Source organism: Drosophila santomea, chromosome X (assembly GCF_016746245.2).
Source record: "Drosophila santomea strain STO CAGO 1482 chromosome X, Prin_Dsan_1.1, whole genome shotgun sequence".
Taxonomy (NCBI): domain Eukaryota; kingdom Metazoa; phylum Arthropoda; class Insecta; order Diptera; family Drosophilidae; genus Drosophila; species Drosophila santomea.
In genome coordinates this window covers 18046856-18064410 of record NC_053021.2, presented here as the reverse complement: position 1 = coordinate 18064410, position 17555 = coordinate 18046856, and the positions used below count along the sequence as shown (strand labels likewise).

The following is a 17555-nucleotide window of genomic DNA, read 5'->3' as shown; positions in this document are numbered from 1 at the left end:
ATAACTACATAGTAGGCAACTCAATCGAAGCAATAAAACTGATAATTTTTTTTTAATAAAGGTACATGTTTTTCTCTTGTCCCATTTCTATACGTTGTTTTTCATTGTTATGGTTTCTGTTCCTAATAACGTTGGGATAGGCAAGCCCAAGCAAAATGACTTTATCGATATTTCGACGCTGCGGCAACCCTGCTGCGTTGTTTTGGCGGGCGGCAAAAAAAAACACAGATGCTATGCTAACCTATGTGTGTTGTACAGTGCGCCGCTCAAATCAGCAACAACAAAACGAAAATAGTCGGCGAATAAGCGAGAAAATGTGTTTATTCTCTCACGAATTAAAGCGCGGGTTCGATTCTACTTAATTATTCAAATCTCAACCCAGCAGCAGTCGATAATCGGGCATTATAAGGCGCGTCCAATAAACCTAAATTCTCGCAAGCGAAAAAAGAAAGGAGAAGGCGAAAAACGAGTGAGCGCCGCTTGTGTGTTAAATTTGCTAAGTGGATGGTGACGCTCTGCTGAGCCGCAAAGTCCAGCCATGGAGTCGATTGTCCTGCACTCGGATGTCGCTCGCTTGGTCCTGGGTCAGTTTTCCCTGCATGATTTCCTGACGCTCTATACTCATGCTGTTTCATTTGTAGGCTACCTAGTCAACCAGAATCTAAAACGGGCCGCACACACTCTGTGTCGCACATCGCCACACCTGCGCCACGAGTTCCTGGCCCTTAAACAGGGCCTGCAGACGCACAACTTCCTCAACGGGGGTCTGGAGGAGATCATCTGCGAGCATGTCAAGATCACAGGCTTGGGTAAGTTCGCACGCTTCCCAGGCTTTCTTCTAAGGCTGACCGAAAATTTATCTTTTCCAGTGTCCGGTGCCGTGCAGAAGCTGCCGTTAGAGACGCGTATGCAGCTGCAGCAGCTCAAGTTGTCCGAACGGGTCAGCGAACTGATAGCCACCGGCGAAAAGAGTAGCTGTACCAACGAAAGCAGCACCCCAGGCGAGACCATCATATCGCAGTCGCATCGCAAGAGAAGGCGCTTGTAATTATAGATTTTTCCCTGACACAAATACATCTGAATTCTCATTGCTTTCTTACCCTTGTTCCCCAGACGCACCCATTCCCCCGTGAACAGCATTTCCTCGCCTTCGTTCAGCAAGCGACCGCGTCTGCTGCCGCCACACTTTTACTGCAGCATCAACCGCGACAAGATCAGGTCTAGTTTCCTTGGCAGCCAGGACGACCGCGACGCGGAACTGGAGGAGGAGGATGGCGAGAGCACCACGGCCACCGAAGACTTGGAGGAGGAGGAGGACTTACCTCCCGCAAATGGTCCTGGTCCGCGCAACAATTCCACGCCGCGCCAAGGTCGTGCCGAGCCTAATCCTCTCGCGCTCACACCGCAAAGCATGCCTGTAAGTTGGAAAACTGTCTGCCTAATGTGATGCAATATCATGTTTTCTTAAAATCAACACTAATCCGATTTACGTTTTTTCCAGGAACTGGCTAGTGCGATAATTAAGAATCAGGACTTCCAGGAGACGCTGGTAAAGAATATTAACGTAGCGCTGCAAACGGTGACTGTTACCAATCCGTCGGTAAGCTGTGACGCCATGTTGGACGGTCTAGTAAAGAACATACTGGAGGCCACCGAAAAGGATCCCTCGTTCGATCGCATCATACAGGAGGTGGTAATTGGGGATGATCCACCGCCAAATGAGGAAGACCCTGCTGATGCTGTTGTTCCCGCTGCCGCTGGAGATGTGCTTCCGACCGAACAGTCGATGGATCCCGTGCCACCGCAAACCCCGCTCATCATTCGCACCGCAGTTGCAGCCACCGCAGGAACCAATGCGGATCCCAACTTCTCCATCTCCAAGCTTATCGTACTGAACTCAAACGAGAGTGTTCAAAAAATGGTTGCTGGTTTGGATACGTCCAATGTCAGCTTTACAAGCGAAGGCCTCAATCTAAACTTTGCCGACCCAGCGTCAATGCTCAGCGAGGTGGAGGCGACGGCTGCTGGTCAGGTTTGTGTGGACGCCACCACCGGGCAGCTGACGTTTCCCATGTACCTCTCAAACGGTGGATTGCTGTCGCATCTTCCATTCCTGGTGAACAACGAGTGGGTAGCCCAGCAACTCGGGCCGGACGCCTTTGCCAACATTGATGACTCGCACATAGAGATATCACTGCCGGAGCCGATTACTCTGTCTGCCAATCAGCTGCCCCCCAATTCCATTATTATCAACAGTGCCCAGAAACAACACCCTCCCACAAGCGTTATTCCTCCAGCCCAGTTGATAAAAGAAGCGACTAAAGTGGACAACAAGGCGGCCAGGGGAGCGACACCAAAAGAGCCACCGGAAGTTCAACTGGAGGAGGAACAACGAAAGTTTCCACCCGCATCCCTGGATTCTTCAAGACAAGTTATGGAGAGAGTGACACCATCGACGGCGGGAATAATCAATGTAAAGGCTTTTCGTAGCTTATCCACTCCACGAAAGAGAACCTCGCATGTACGAACATTAACTTTTTCCCCAAAGGTTCCTACTGGTGGCGTCCTGCATCCCAATACGCCGCTCTCCACTAGGCGCCCTGGTTTGCTGGCCAAAGCCCAAGAGAAGCCAATTATTAACCACGTGGAGATCATCCATGCAGCCTGCGACCTAAGCTCAAATGAGGGACTTGGAGGAGTGCCACCACTCTTCGCCATGGAGGAGTGCAGCAATCAGACGGTGATTAGAGCCCATCCTCCAGTTGCCGCCCCGTCAGCAGCTCCAGCTCCGCCGTTGGTGGCCACGCCCAAACGAAAACAGAAGCGACAGGCGGCGGTCAAGGCCTGCAAGCGGATCATCTCCCAGGCGGAATCGGAAAACAAGACGGAAAAAGATCAGCCGAAAAATGTACCCAAGAATAACCCTACCTGCAGCGCATCTTCGTCCGCTCACGATGACAGCGCTGAGGCCAGCAAAGAGAATCTCCAGGAGCAGCAGAAAGTAGAAGGAAAGCCAGAGATAGGCTCCACCACCAGAGACGCAGTTGTAGAAAACGATATGGCCGCCTGGCAGCGCCAGTTGCATGGCTCTAATTCTGACCTTGAAAATCGGCTGCGTGAGATTAACTCCAAGCGCGAAGAGGGGAAGGCCCCTGGTCGTTCGAGGCGTCCAAAGAAGAAGGACACACCCAATTCAGCTTCGTCGAGAGCACGAAAAGCTTCAATGGTCAAGGCGAAAGCGGAGATCAAGAATCCGGCGAAGAAACCGCAGCGCAGTGTTGGGGATTCTACCGAGAAGATCAACATCAAGATTATCACACCTCAGAAACCAAAGCTTCTGAAAAAGAAGAAGGTGTTTGAGGCAAAAGAGGAAATCATAGACGAAACCATAGAAGAAACCATAGACGAAACCCAAGTGGAGGACGAGGAAAAGGATCAGAAGAAGAAAAGTGAACTGGGAGAGAATCATGCAAAGGATCAGGAGCAAGTAAAGGCTCTAGCGGCAGAACTGTCGCGGCCGAACATGGCCATGCTCCTGGACACTCCGTTTAAAGCATCGCCCATTGGAGCCGGAGCAAGCGGTGCCACAGTAGATGACGCCACATCAAAGGAAACAGGTGGCGCTGGAGCCGCTATAATTCCACCCACTCCAGGCATGGCCATTCCACCTCTGGACACGCCATATGGCAAGTTGCCCAGTAGCAGCTTTCTCTTTGGTTCGGATACCAAAAGTATTATGGATACGCCGCAGTTGAGCGCCATCACACCCGGATTTCGATTGACACCTTTCGGGCAGATGCCCGGTACTCCGATAGGCAGTGCTGCCAAGACTGAATACTCTTCAAGCAGTTCCTATTATCGTCCGGATGAAGCGGAACACACCGATGCAAATGCGCAGTGCGCACTACAACAGTGGGGTGATCTGCAGAAGAAGAAACAGCCTAAGGTTCGGACTAAGATAAAGGAGAAAAAAGTAGAAGCAGCGGAAGAGCTTTCGCAACAGAAGGATCAACATCTGAAAGAAGTGGAAAGTCCAACAAAGGAAAGTTCCAATCAGCAGGATGAACATCCCGAGGACAATAAGGAAACACCGAAAAGACCAGAGAGGCAGATAGAAGAACATGTTACGGGAACTGAAAACGATGGTGGAAAGAAGGAAACGATTTTAGAAAAGACTCCAGATGCTGAGAAGCAACCCGTTGTCCTATCCCTGGAGCCCACCGTCCTACGACGTGTTCGATCCTTTGGCAGCGAGGCGGTGGACAGTGCGGAATCTGCTGCCGCTGGCTCTTTTCCCTCCGATCAGCAGCAGCTTCCGCACTATAAACTTCTGCCTGGGCTGCCCGAGGCTATCATTGAGGGATCCAGTAATTCTAGCTCCTCGGCAACCAGTTCTTCGTCCTCTTCCAGCTCGAGCTCAAGTTCCTCCAGCAGTTCATCATCAAGTTCCTCATCCTCGCAAAGTTCTCACAGCGAAAAGGAGGAAAGCAGTAAGGAGGAGGCAGAGGGCGATGATGTCGAGGAAAAGTGCAGCAAGGAAAAGGAAGTGCTACTAAGCATAGACAGCCTATCGAATATCAGCAGCACGGAAGACGAAGAGTGGCTGAAAGCAGCAGGTTCTGAGGATGCAGTTCTCCCCATGTTGGCTGTCGACAGTCAACCAGGTCAGTTAGTTAGCCAGGATGGCGAGGTCCGATATCCTATCCGGAATTGGCTGACACCAAGCAAAGAGCAGACGCAGGAGGCGGATACCAGTGGAGAACAGCGAAGAAAACCCGCACTTCCTAAACCGGTGGCTGCTCCTCTTCTGCCTCCGCCGCTTCCTATAACTCCTCCAGCTGCTCCTCCGCCGCCACCGCCAGAGGCATTAGACCCTATATTCGCCGCTCCTTCAACGGCCTCTGCAATCCGTCAGGAACACCAACGCCAGCAGCTGGACGAGAAGCGCCAACGTGTAATGGCCAAGTTTAAGGAGCAACCGATGAAAGCTCAAGGCAGAAAGACTGCCAACAAGAAGCTCACTGCAATGCGTGAAAATGCCAAATTGGCCAATCCAAGCACTCAAAAATCTCCGAAAAAGCGAGAGCACGTCGAGCCACTGAAAACAAAAGCAGCTAGAAAGCAGATAGAACCAAATCAGAAAGTAGAGTCCACAGAGGCTCCTGTTCCGCCAGTCGTTGCCCCCATTGATGCGCCAGCAGATCCACCAGCTAGCAAACTGGATCCCGCCCTGCTCATGGCCCTCAATCTTTCTGCCAAAAAACAGGAGCCATTAACGACTGCAATCAAACCCAAAGTAAATCGAGCAGCGGTTGAAATTGCGGCACAGCCTGCGCCTGGAAAGCGTGGACGCCCGAAGAAGTCACAGAACGGGGAGACGACCAAGATATGTATGCGTCGATCCTCGCGCCTAGTCGAAAATAAAAGTAAGTATTTAAAATCGAATGTAATGTGTATTATAAATTAATATGTTGTCTTTTAAAAACTAGCTCCTGCCCCGGAAGATCTCTCCAAACCCACTGACGGAGGTACAACGAAGACGAGCACCAAGACAAATACCAAGAAACCGGCCAAGAAGCGTGTCGAGGCAAGAGTGCCCTCCTCCACAACCGACGCCCCGGCACTGCCCATGGTGGCCGAGGCGGAATCCACGCAGAGATCCCCAGAGCAAAAGCAGCAAAGCCAACAACCAATACAAGAAACCAAACAGAATCCACTGCCGTCTAAATCCGAATCGGATCCCGAAGACAGCGACTTCGAGCAGGACATGTGCCTGAGCAGCAGCCAGGAGCGTTTTACCTTTGACTTTACATATGCGGACAATGGACCCAAGTCCAGCAATCCGATGATACGTCAGCCATCGAGCTATTTCAAAAGTTACCAGATGCGCTTGATGACCGATGACGACCAGCTGCATACACTGCGCATAGCCAGTGCCCAGGTGCTTTATCTGGGCCAACCAGTGGCCAGCGCCATTCGCAATATACCCAAGAAGCGGATACGCCGCCTGACCAGCAATAGTGGAGGGACTGGAGCAACAGGGGGAAGTGCAAGTACAAGCGGTATTGGAACGGGAACAGAAGTTGCTGCTGCTGGAATACAGCCTTCGGCCACGTCTACGCCGCTGGTGGAGAAGCCTCCGTCCAAGAGTGATCCGCAAGACGAGAACGATTTGGAGGTGGCCACCATGTAAGTGGTAACCATACATATATAACAAAAACAAGCGTAATGAAAATATGCATTTTATTTCTGTATACTTATCAATTAGAATCAGTTTCCAATATAATAATACCGTTCTTTCATCCAAACAGCAATTCAGCTTCGATAGCAGAGACCAGCAGCAGCGAAGTTGGAGGCGAGGAAACCTCGGAGAACTCTGCGCAGCAGAAGGAGCCGCAGAGCGAGAACCACAGCGTGGAGATCGAGGACATCGAGTCGATACTCTCGCACCTCCACGGCACCTGATTCCAGCTCCATTGAAATTGTTATCATGTACATCATGTACATCTAGAACATCGTTCGTTGGCAATCACGGGAGTACATCTCTCAGCTTTTTAAGCTCTCTTGTTAGGCGTAGTGAATGAGTCAGTTTTGAAGTGAATTTAATTACTGTGTGCACCAAGGATCCTTAATATTAAAGTATTTATTTTATCGCTGTAAGCTTAGACGGAGCAGCACCACCTGCTCACACAACATTCACAAGAGAATCCCAGAAGAATCACTAATTTATGTTTCATTATTCACATTCGTACATATATAGAAATATATAGCGCTGTATATTGATAGCCAGTTGATTTAATTGTTAAGAGCCGTTTTTTTTGTATTACTAAGGCGCTGCCCGAACAAAATATTATGATTTGATTTTGTACTCTATCCGATAAAGAGAATATAAGGAATTAACCAAGCCAATCCTTTGACTTTTCGTGGGAATGGAACTCTAGCTGTCGCATACTGTCATTTCCAGCTGCTGAAATATGCATATTGAGCAATGATGGGCACCGCACGCCATCATATAATTGGGCTAATTGGACAGCAATTGCGGCTGTTGTCCGACTTGTGACATCGCAAGGACTTAAATCCCTGCGAGAAGTGTCTGCAATCGGTTGGCCATGGAGCTACTGCTGGTTCTTTTTCTCGCACTTCGCTTGGCCGGCTCGGAAGTTCTCAAGATAAGTGGGTGTTCTTGGAAATTCGCCTCGATCGGTTGCTAAATTTCTGATTACTCCTAAAAGCCTTTTGGATTGAGCCCGTTCAGCGGACGGAATTCGATACTGATATAGCGGTGGTTCTCAAGGAGTTGGATGCACTGCGTCTTGATGTTAAGGTGGCCGATACCACCTTGACTCTGACCCGGTCGGAAGATGGCTTGGACATGCAGAGGTGTAAGTAATGTGGGTGTAAAACGTTGGCATTAAGGTGGAGTTTTGCAATCAAATTAACGGAGTATGCTACATTACATTATAAAGCACAGAGTCCTAATTATTTACGAGTACCATAAGTTATCCCAGATTTTATCAACAATTTGCTCTTCTGCAGTTTGTGAAATTCTTTCCTCTGCCGGCACCAGTGCCGTGATCGACCTCACCTACAGCCACTGGGAGGAGGGCTACAACCTGGTACGCTCCCTGGGCATTGGCTATGTGCGTCTGGAGCGGATCTTGCGACCGTTCCTGGACATGTTCGGCGACTTTATGCGCCAAAAGCGGGCCAACAACGTGGCCATGGTGTTCATGAATGCCCGCGATGCCGGCGAAGCGATGCAGCAGATGCTAGTCGGCTATGCCTTTCGGACACTCATACTGGACGCCAGTCAGACCGATCCTGGCCAGAATTTTCTCAACCGCATCCGATCGCTGCGTCCGGCGCCATCTTATATAGCACTATTTGCACGTGCGGCCGCCATGAATGGAATTTTTGAAAAGGTGAGCAAGTGTCCAGCGCTTAAAAAAGGAAATATTCTGATTTTCCTTCTTTAAAGAATATCTGATTAGGAAATCTGATTACTGTAAAGAAAAAATATGAGGAAATTTAGAACTGTTTTTGATCGATCGACAGGTGCAAAAGGCTGGACTCTTTCAGCGACCGTTGGAGTGGCACTTTGTGTTTTTGGACACTCGGGATCGGGTATTTAAGTACAGGCGCCAGGCGGAACTGTGCACCCGGTTCACATTGAGTCCCCGTGCCATCTGCCGATCGATGCCCATGCCGGAACTTTACTGCGGAAGTGGGTTTACGGTATGTAGGGAGTGCACTCACATTGAATGACACATCATCCGCTCAGATTCTGATACCTTCTAACCCGCCAGATGCAACGTGCCATGCTGCTGAATGTGCTGCGCAGCCTGATCAATGCCGCCCAGGTGAGTCCAGTGTATCCGATTGCCATCTACCAGGATTGCAATGCCACTGCCTCATACACGGAGGTGGGTGATCCGTTGGAGAAGGACGACTACAACTGGCTGGACATGGTGCACTGGAGCAACTTTCTCGCGTACGCCACGCCATTGCCACAGATCCAGGATAAATCCGAAAGCCCAGTGCCGGGCCTCAGCTTTGCGGTGAACATATCGGTCGGGTACTACAGTTCCGAGCATGAGGCGAAGACGGATCTGGCCGCCTGGTCGTCGGTGGGCGAGATGCGGCTGCTGAACGAGACCATCAGTCCGGCGCGTCGGTTCTTTCGGATCGGCACCGCCGAGAGCATTCCCTGGAGCTATATGCGACGAGAGGAGCGCACCGGTGAACTGATGCGGGATCGCAGTGGTTCGCCCATTTGGGAGGGCTACTGCATCGACTTCATGATCAGGCTCTCGCAAAAACTAAATTTCGAGTTCGAGATCGTGGCCCCGGAGGTGGGACACATGGGCGAGATGAACGAGCGAGGCGAGTGGGATGGGGTGGTGGGTGATCTGGTGCGAGGCGAAACGGACTTCGCCGTTGCCGCACTGAAAATGTACTCGGAGCGCGAGGAGGTGATCGACTTTCTGCCGCCGTACTACGAGCAAACGGGCATATCGATAGCTATCCGGAAGCCGGTGCGGCGCACATCGTTGTTCAAGTTCATGACCGTGCTCCGTGTGGAGGTCTGGCTGAGCATAGTGGCCGCTTTGGTGGGCACGGCCATAATGATCTGGTTCATGGACAAGTACTCGCCGTACAGCTCGCGAAATAATCGCCAGGCATATCCGTATGCATGCCGAGATTTCACCCTGCGGGAGAGCTTCTGGTTCGCCCTTACCTCGTTTACGCCTCAGGGCGGAGGAGAAGCACCCAAGGCCATTTCCGGCCGGATGCTGGTGGCCGCCTATTGGCTGTTCGTCGTGCTCATGCTGGCCACATTTACGGCCAATCTGGCCGCCTTCCTCACCGTGGAGCGCATGCAGACGCCGGTGCAGTCGCTGGAGCAACTGGCTCGACAGTCCCGGATAAACTATACCGTGGTAAAGGACTCTGATACGCATCAATACTTTATGAACATGAAGTTCGCCGAGGACACGCTGTACCGAATGTGGAAGGAGCTGGCCTTAAACGCAAGCAAGGATTTCAAGAAGTTCCGCATCTGGGACTATCCGATCAAGGAGCAGTATGGCCATATACTGCTGGCCATCAATAGCTCTCAGCCGGTGGCGGATGCCAAGGAGGGATTCGCCAATGTGGATGCACACGAGAATGCCGACTATGCCTTTATCCACGATTCGGCGGAGATCAAGTACGAGATCACTCGGAACTGTAACCTCACCGAGGTGGGTGAGGTGTTCGCCGAGCAGCCATATGCCGTGGCTGTCCAGCAGGGTAGTCATCTGGGCGACGAGCTGAGCTACGCCATCCTGGAGCTGCAGAAGGATCGCTTTTTTGAGGAGCTAAAGGCCAAGTACTGGAACCAATCGAATCTGCGTAACTGTCCGCTGTCGGAGGACCAGGAGGGCATCACACTGGAAAGTTTGGGCGGCGTCTTCATAGCCACCCTTTTCGGCCTTGTCCTGGCCATGATGACCCTCGGCATGGAGGTGCTCTACTACAAGAAGAAGCAGAACACTCTTGAGATAACTCAGGTGCGTCCGGTGGATGAGTTGTCGGCGTCAGGAGGTGATTCCTCGACAGCTCCACCCACTGCAACCAGCAACACGAAGCAGGCATGGCACATTCCTGTGCCGCAGGCGGATGAGAAGCCAGCGAAGGTGTCGCCACCGCCCTCCTTCGAAACAGCCACCTTCAGGGGCAAGAAACTCCCGGCCAGGATCACCTTGGGCGATGGCAAGTTTAAGCCGCGTCAGGGACTGTACTCAAAGAGGAACCTCGGTACCTCCGACACCCAGAGTGGATACATGGAGTGAGGAGGGCCACATGGTCGACCACACAAACAAATATTTTTTTCTTGCTGCACCTAGTCTGTAGAACTTTAAATTTCAATATTAAAAATGGCAACAACTTTGCGTTCAAGTTAAAATCACGTTTTGATATGAAACAACGTTTCGAAACTTGTTTGCACACTTTTCAAATAAACATCACAATCGAATAAAATATTTCATCTGATTTTTTTAAGGATCTAAAATGGCTAATGTAATTTCATTTTATGTGTTTTGAAAATTGAATTGCCGTTTTTGTATTAAATAGCCAGATTTAGCGGGGAAAAAGCTACTTTGCGATCTACTCGTGTGGTATTTTTATATCGATATGCCCCGATAGGTTCGAACATGTAACGCAGGCTGATATCGAAGAACGATAGTTTCCGATAGGTCAGCTTTTTTCCCCCAGCTGAAAAATAAAATTCTTTGGGGTTTTAATCAAGGTGAGGTGTGAATAATAGGAACTGTGACGGCGGTCGCGGCAAATCGATTGCCGCATTTTGGATCGCACCTAGCGCGGAACTCTGCGCCGGAACGTTCCGCCCGGAATTGTGGAGCAAAAGTGCCACGAGACGTCGCCGAAGAATAAGAGCGGAAAACTCGTTGAAAATACGAAAATATGTGGGCTCCCGGCGGGGATATTAAATCAATAGTGGTGCTGGCGGCACTGGTGTCGCTTCTTTGGGCCCCACTGGAGGTCCTTGGGCGAAAGCATCACCTGGAAGTGAGGGTAAGTTGGGGGGCATCCTTGCCATCCGGGAGCAACTGACTCATAGTTTACCATGTTTTCTGATTTACCCACAGAATGACCGTCGTCAGTATATCGCACTCAGCACCTTTGGATTCTACACTAATGGTCACTTGGATGTGCAGCTCAGCAAGCTGACTTTTGACGATGAACAGCCTACAGATCTGGTAGGTTATCCCGGCTATGGCATCCACCAGTTCCTCCTCTGACCAGCTTTCTCTCTTGCAGATGGGTCTGTCGCTGGACAAGACCACTATTGACCAGCTGAATCCCTACTTGGACTCGCATCAAAACAAATGCATTTTGGAAGAATCACCTAAAAACCAAATCAGCGGACCTATTCTATTCTTCGTGTTGGACCTCAAGGAGCTGAAGTAAGTAACCTCTCTCTATTTTTGTACATAGATCTGTCTCATGTGATACCCCTTTTTCTGCAGAGTTCGTGTTAAATGCTCCCCGGAATGGCACAATATGCACATCTACAACCAAATCCCGTCCAGTACCAAGCGAAACCCACACATGGCCAAGGTCAGCGATTCGGTTCTGTTTCGGCAAACCCGCGCTGCCCAAGATTTCTCCGTCGAAGGTCCAGATGAGTCCATGGAGGATCCCTTGGAGCAGGAACCGGCGGATTTAAAATCCTCCTCGCCTGCTGCGGTTGCGGGCAAAATTGAGCTGCCCAAAGAGGAAGGTGCCCCCAAGGTAGATGCTCCGGCCCAGAAAGTTGAGGCTATCAAAGAGGAGGTTGTTCCTAACCTAGAAGTGGCTGCCAATCAGAATGTTTCTAACAAACAGGAGCTGCCTCGCCCACCCAATGCCGCCCCTAAAGTGGAGGAAGCCGTTAAGAGTGAACAGAAGCAGGAGGAAGCCCCTTCTAAAATAGATGAAACCCCCGCCAAACAAGAGGAAACCCCTGCAAAACAAAAATCAGTGGAGGAGCCAAAAGTCCCAGCTCCACCACCGGCCGTGAATGGTCCAGCAGCTGCGCCGTCCCAAGATGATACTCAAGTGGATGTGAAAAATGGAAACACCGATACGGACACAGCTCTCGGAAACCCCTTCCCCCACGAGGACGATTCCGAAGAAGATTCGTATGGACCCGACTCCTTTAAGCAATCGCAAGAAAACCTGTGCAAGGATTCGACCATGCCGCTGGTCAGGGAGACCATCGATAAAGTCAACTACTACAGCTTTAACTTCTCAATGTTGGTGGCCACGCCCAGTGATGAGGGCCTGTACAACCTTTACTTCCACGCCTGTCCCAATTATCACACCTCAAAAATAATGTCCTTCAATGTGAGTAACAGCACTTGTTCCACTTGGATCTTATCTAATGTGACTGACCTTTTAGGTGGACATTGAGGAAAACAACAATGGCAACTACCTGTCGGCTGGAGAAATGCCCCTGCCAGCCTTGTACTTTATGATGAGCCTGCTCTTCTTTCTCTCCGGCCTCTTCTGGGTTTTCATTTTGAAGAAGAGCAAGTGAGTATAAGTGAATGGTCTGGGAATTGCGGAAATAATAATTGTGATTTCTTTGCGGCAGGCACACTGTGTACAAAATCCATTATTTGATGGCCGTGTTGGTTTTCCTTAAGTCGCTCTCACTGATGTTCCACTCGATCAACTATCACTTCATCGAAAAGCGGGGCGAGCATGTGGAGACCTGGGCCATCCTTTACTACATTGCCCACCTGCTGAAGGGCGCCGTGCTCTTCATCACCATCGTTCTGATTGGCACTGGCTGGACTTTTATCAAGCACATTCTCTCTGACAAGGACAAGAAGATTTTCATGATCGTGATCCCACTGCAGGTGAATTTTAAATTGTTTTATAATTGCCCAAGCTAAGACGGCAACGCATAGTAACTGAAACATTTCTAATTAGTCATCAGCAATCAAAATATTTCTTTGAAAGTTATTTTTATTGCGAGGCGCTTATTTCGTCACGTTCACGGTGAATTAAACTTGTTTGTCAATAGAGTAGATAGCGTGATTCCTAAAGCTTTAGTGGTTAATTTGATGATTAGGGCGAAAAAAGGCGAAATTCGAAGAACGTTTACTAAAAGTAAACTATTAAACGTATATTCATTATTTTCCGCTTGCAGGTTCTGGCCAACGTGGCCCAGATCATTACGGACGAGTCTGACCAAAGCGACGCCGAGTTCCGCACCTGGCACAACATCTTCTTCTTCGTGGATCTGCTATGCTGCGGCGCCATCCTGTTTCCGATCGTGTGGTCCATCCGACATCTGCATGAGGCCTCTGCGACAGATGGCAAGGCGGCTATCAATTTGCGCAAGCTGAAGCTGTTCCGCCAGTTCTACATCATGATCGTGTGTTATATCTACTTCACGCGGATCATCGTCGACCTGCTGCAGATGACGGTGGTGTTCCAGTACGCCTGGCTAGACGAGATGTTCCGGGAGATGGCCACGTACGTGTTCTTTGTGCTGACTGGTTACAAATTCCGTCCAGTATCCTCGCATCCATACTTCACTGTGCCGGACGAAGACGAGGACGACGACGAGGTGGAGGTGCTTACCGAATCTGGGCTCACGGAAACGGTGCACCGGGTGAAGCAGCTAAACCGGAATCACGGAAACAGCTTGGGCGGAATCACCATCATCGAGGGCAACGATGATGAGCGCGAGAACCTGATTGCAAAGCGGGAATCAAGCCATGAGTACGATTAAGCCCTTTAAGGGAAGCCAATTGACCTGCATCACCAATATTCCCTGCATAAGTCCGTAGTCTGTAGTCCCCGGGAGTCTTGGATGGGACTCATATTCTGAGCTAGTACTTTACCTTTACTTTAAAATATATATTTTACGTTCAGCGCATCTTACGAGACATAAATAAGGAAAACAAAACAAATGCGATGGCAATGGAGGGAATAATCTCAGCATGTGAACTTGTATAGGGAAACGTCGGCACTACGTTTGGTGGGCACCAAATGCTCCACCACCACCTCCACCAGTGCCCGTCCAGTCGCTAGCCAAGGAACCCTTGTAAATATATAATGAATCCGCTTAACGGACCGCTTGTGACACCCAGGCCCTATCCTTGGTTTAAGATATACATAAACTAAACATATACATATAAATAAATACACCTATGTAATTACTTATAATTTTATGAATATAACAAAGCTTTAATATGTAAACCCAAGATCTAATCTGATTTGAGCTGTGACTGAAACTTGTGGAGACTAAACACCAAATAGTGATCTCAATATGACAGAGATATGCTAGTTGTTCAATCTCTAGAGGTTTCAATGACAACTTATATATATGCATCACCATTAAGATGACCTAATTATGTTCCACTTTTAAGGATGTCCTACATATAGGTGTTGCCGAACTTCGGTATAAACTGAATGGTGTAGATCATGTAGGTGCCCACGGAGCAGGCCATCTGGAATGGGATAGTGGTTAAATGTGAAGCCATTACTCGACGGGTTATGTCCACCCACCCGAGTTAGAAGACTGAAGTCCAGAATTGTTAGTCCGAGGCAATCGATTCGTACCGGCTGATGCAGGAGCTGCAGCGAAAAGTTCTGAATCTGCAGGGAGAGATCAGGACAGCTGCAGCAGCCGGAGTCAGTGACAATATTATGCAGCTGGTGGGCGATCCTTGGCACCACGACCATGCAGCTCTGCGAAGCGTATATGAAGGCGGGAATCTCGAACAAGGCGGGCACGATTAAGAAGTAATCTGTAAAATGATACTCTATATAGACATGATACATCTCAAAGATAGATCACCAAGTCACCATTGTTGGGCACATTGTTGTAGATGGTGTAGTACATGAAGTAGCAGTCCACGGCGATGCGGATGTTGATGGTCAGCAGGACGGCGAGGATGGAGAAGTTGAAGGCACCCTGGAAACATTTGAGCATGTCATACACTTGGCTATAGATGCGCTGCTTCTGCAGCAATCGTCGTCGTAGGAAACTCTCGAATCCGGGAAAACTCCTGCCCGTTTCGCTGGCGAATCGCGAGTACTCCGCCAGGAGTCCCATTTCGCGTTCCAAAGCGTTCAGGTGCTCCCGAAGCATCTCCAGGTGCAGCACAAACTGCAGATTTCGCAGATACGTCAGCCACACGAGCGGCTCGTAGGTGCTCCAAAAGAGCAACATGTGATGGGTCAGCGCTTGGAGCTGCCACAACACCAAATGGATCGCCACTTCGGCGCAGATCGCGGCGTACAGGAATATCAGATAGCGACGGATCTGCTGGAACTCACTGCGCAGGCTCACCAAACCCACTTTGTGGCCGCCCAACTTGAAGTGAAGGCACCAGAAGTTGGCCAAATGCCGCTGACTGCTCAGCGTCTCGAGATATATGGCCAGCATGGCCAACTCGGCGAATACGTATTTTAGGGCGTCATTGGCACAGCCGAACATGTCGCCGCGATAGAGAAACTCCTCGCCGCTGAAAAGGCACACCAGTACGAGGATACTCAGCGAAATGAGCACGAACAGGCTCCACGCCATCAGGCGCCTCCTAGTCCTGGCCGGATTCCCATCACCCGGCAACGGCAGCCCATGGAAGCCGAGCACCTGGTAGAGCCGCAGGTGGAACTGCAGAACCCGACCCAGACGGCCACTCATCGTTGACTACGCGAAAGCTAGACCCTTTAGATGGCTAGTACTTATCCCTGGGTCTATCTCCCTTTTAAAGGACCGACGAATCCATTAGCCTAAGTGGTTTTCTCAAATACACCGAGAACAGTGATCCATGTACCTTTCTCGATTTCCGTATTTATAAGTATATAAATAACCAGAAACTACAGATTGATTGTACCTACAGTCTACGTTTTATAGTTTAATGGTTTTATAAGTAGAATGAAGGCTTAGGATAATTGCATTTAGTAGCATACTTAAATTCCCATGGCTGAGTGAACCGGTATCTAAGGTTGAAATCAATAACAAAAATAGGTGCATTTCACTCTTGGACCATTAGAATATTTATTTTTAGTGCTTAAATCAACCAATTTTCGAATTCAAGATCATAATTTGTATATTTATTGGACAGTCTCTTTTTTATTTCCGCAACTATATTTATTACTCGATAAGTGGTTTTCCCAAGTGGTGTTTGTGCACTATAAACTGAGAAAACATGAACATTTAATCGATATTCCAAAGGAGTTTGATTTGTGTCAACTATTTTCCGAAAAGTGTAATAACATTTCTTTCAGTGTCTATTAACATTTCTTTATTTATCGCTTAAATCTTAAAACTGATACTAATACAACTTACGAAGCTACGAAAAAAAATGCAATAAATAGATCTTAGATTAGGCGGGCTGTTGGTACACCTACAGATAGGGCCCCCTGTACTGGTAGCCACTGGATCCGTAGCCCTGGACATGACCCACATTGTAACTATCGACGCCACTGTACGTTTCCGACGCGGCACTGTTGAAGCCCTTGGCCTCGGGCCAATCCACGAGGGACTGGGATGGCCGGCGACGTCTTGTGGCCGTGAGCGGTGGTCCATAGGTGTCCGCCGGTTCCTCCTCGCCGTACGGGTCACTGGTTGGCACCTGAACGGATGGCCGGAAGTCAGTGCTACTTCCGGCCGAGGGTCGCGAGTAATCGTATCCAAAGGAGGATTCCTGCGGAGCTTCGAGAGTGTAGGCTGGTGCCCTGGTTTGCTTGGAGTTCCGCTGGGCGTGACCGTGGCTGGGCGGGATGTAGGCGTGACTGGGTGGCGAGTACTTATAACCCGTATCCGGCTCCTGGTCGACGTGCTCCTCCACGGGCGCAGGCTCCGCATAGGCGCCAGTCTGATGATGATGCTTTCCCCCGCTCGGATAGTGATAGCCAAAATCATCGTCCACCTCCTCCTCCTCCTCCACCGGATGGTGGTGACTGTGATGATGATGCTGCGGCTTGGGCCGCGACTCAATCACTCGATACGTCTCCACACTGGGCTCATGGTGTTCCTCGTAGTCATAGCCATGTGGTCGGTGCTGCTCCTCAATGATCGTATAGGTGTTGACCTTCTTCTTGGGCGGCGGCGGCGGTGGTGGCGGTGGAGCTGCCTTCCTGGCATACGTCTCCGTGAGGTGGTCGGCCAGCTCCTTGGCGTGATTCAGATAGTCCGCATGCTCGCTCATGTGCAGCGGCTTGTCCAGATCCGTGAGAATGACGCTCTCCAGCAGGGGACTGGGCTTGGGACGTGCTCGTCCGCGATTGCGAAATAACTGATGCGGATGCGGATGGTGGTGGTAATGGTGGATCACCTTGGGCGGCGACTCCTCCGCCGCCGACTCCTCCTTGGGCACATGCACCTTGATGTGGACATACTCGTTGCCGAATCCCGCGACCAGGGGTATCAGCAGCACTGAGATCAGTGGCACCAGCAGATGGGAACGGCAGCTAATCCATGCCATGTCGTCGCGTCGAGTGGTCATCGCCTTATGGCCGCCGCCTTGCCAAAATTGGTTTAAACC

General features: G+C 50.0%; 5 protein-coding genes across 7 annotated transcripts; 3 read left to right on the top strand and 2 right to left on the bottom strand.

The window, feature by feature from the left end:
* Positions 1–240: 240 nt before the first annotated feature.
* LOC120455318 (titin) lies at positions 241–6909 on the top strand. 2 transcript variants are annotated; one of them, XM_039641391.1, is made up of 8 exons: positions 241–584; positions 642–809; positions 870–1044; positions 1114–1417; positions 1502–2473; positions 2549–5426; positions 5490–6189; positions 6312–6909. In XM_039641391.1, the coding sequence occupies exons 1-8, from the start codon at positions 539–541 to the stop codon at positions 6463–6465; spliced, it is 5397 nt and encodes a 1798-aa protein (XP_039497325.1). In that variant the 5' UTR covers positions 241–538; the 3' UTR covers positions 6466–6909. The 2 variants fall into 2 exon arrangements, with proteins under 2 accessions (XP_039497325.1, XP_039497324.1); XM_039641390.1 differs by having other exon boundaries at positions 1502–5426.
* Positions 6910–7052: 143 nt separating this feature from the next.
* Positions 7053–10447, top strand: LOC120455319 (glutamate receptor ionotropic, kainate 3). The gene is made up of 5 exons (XM_039641393.1): positions 7053–7173; positions 7233–7382; positions 7537–7922; positions 8056–8235; positions 8307–10447. The coding sequence occupies exons 1-5, from the start codon at positions 7110–7112 to the stop codon at positions 10332–10334; spliced, it is 2808 nt and encodes a 935-aa protein (XP_039497327.1). The 5' UTR covers positions 7053–7109; the 3' UTR covers positions 10335–10447.
* Positions 10448–10726: 279 nt separating this feature from the next.
* Positions 10727–14264, top strand: LOC120456102 (protein GPR107). 2 transcript variants are annotated; one of them, XM_039642708.2, is made up of 8 exons: positions 10727–11076; positions 11151–11261; positions 11323–11468; positions 11532–11796; positions 11890–12390; positions 12446–12579; positions 12641–12908; positions 13202–14264. In XM_039642708.2, the coding sequence occupies exons 1-8, from the start codon at positions 10966–10968 to the stop codon at positions 13787–13789; spliced, it is 2124 nt and encodes a 707-aa protein (XP_039498642.1). In that variant the 5' UTR covers positions 10727–10965; the 3' UTR covers positions 13790–14264. The 2 variants fall into 2 exon arrangements, with proteins under 2 accessions (XP_039498642.1, XP_039498641.1); XM_039642707.2 differs by having other exon boundaries at positions 11532–12390.
* Positions 14265–14435: 171 nt separating this feature from the next.
* Positions 14436–15726, bottom strand: LOC120456773 (gustatory receptor 8a). The gene is made up of 3 exons (XM_039643770.1): positions 14869–15726; positions 14569–14810; positions 14436–14510 (listed from the first exon to the last, which is right to left on the bottom strand). The coding sequence occupies exons 1-3, from the start codon at positions 15707–15709 to the stop codon at positions 14436–14438; spliced, it is 1158 nt and encodes a 385-aa protein (XP_039499704.1). The 5' UTR covers positions 15710–15726.
* Positions 15727–16410: 684 nt separating this feature from the next.
* Positions 16411–17527, bottom strand: LOC120456480 (extensin). Its single transcript, XM_039643344.1, has one exon. The coding sequence runs from the start codon at positions 17514–17516 to the stop codon at positions 16416–16418; it is 1101 nt and encodes a 366-aa protein (XP_039499278.1). The 5' UTR covers positions 17517–17527; the 3' UTR covers positions 16411–16415.
* Between the last annotated feature and the right edge of the window lie 28 nt (positions 17528–17555).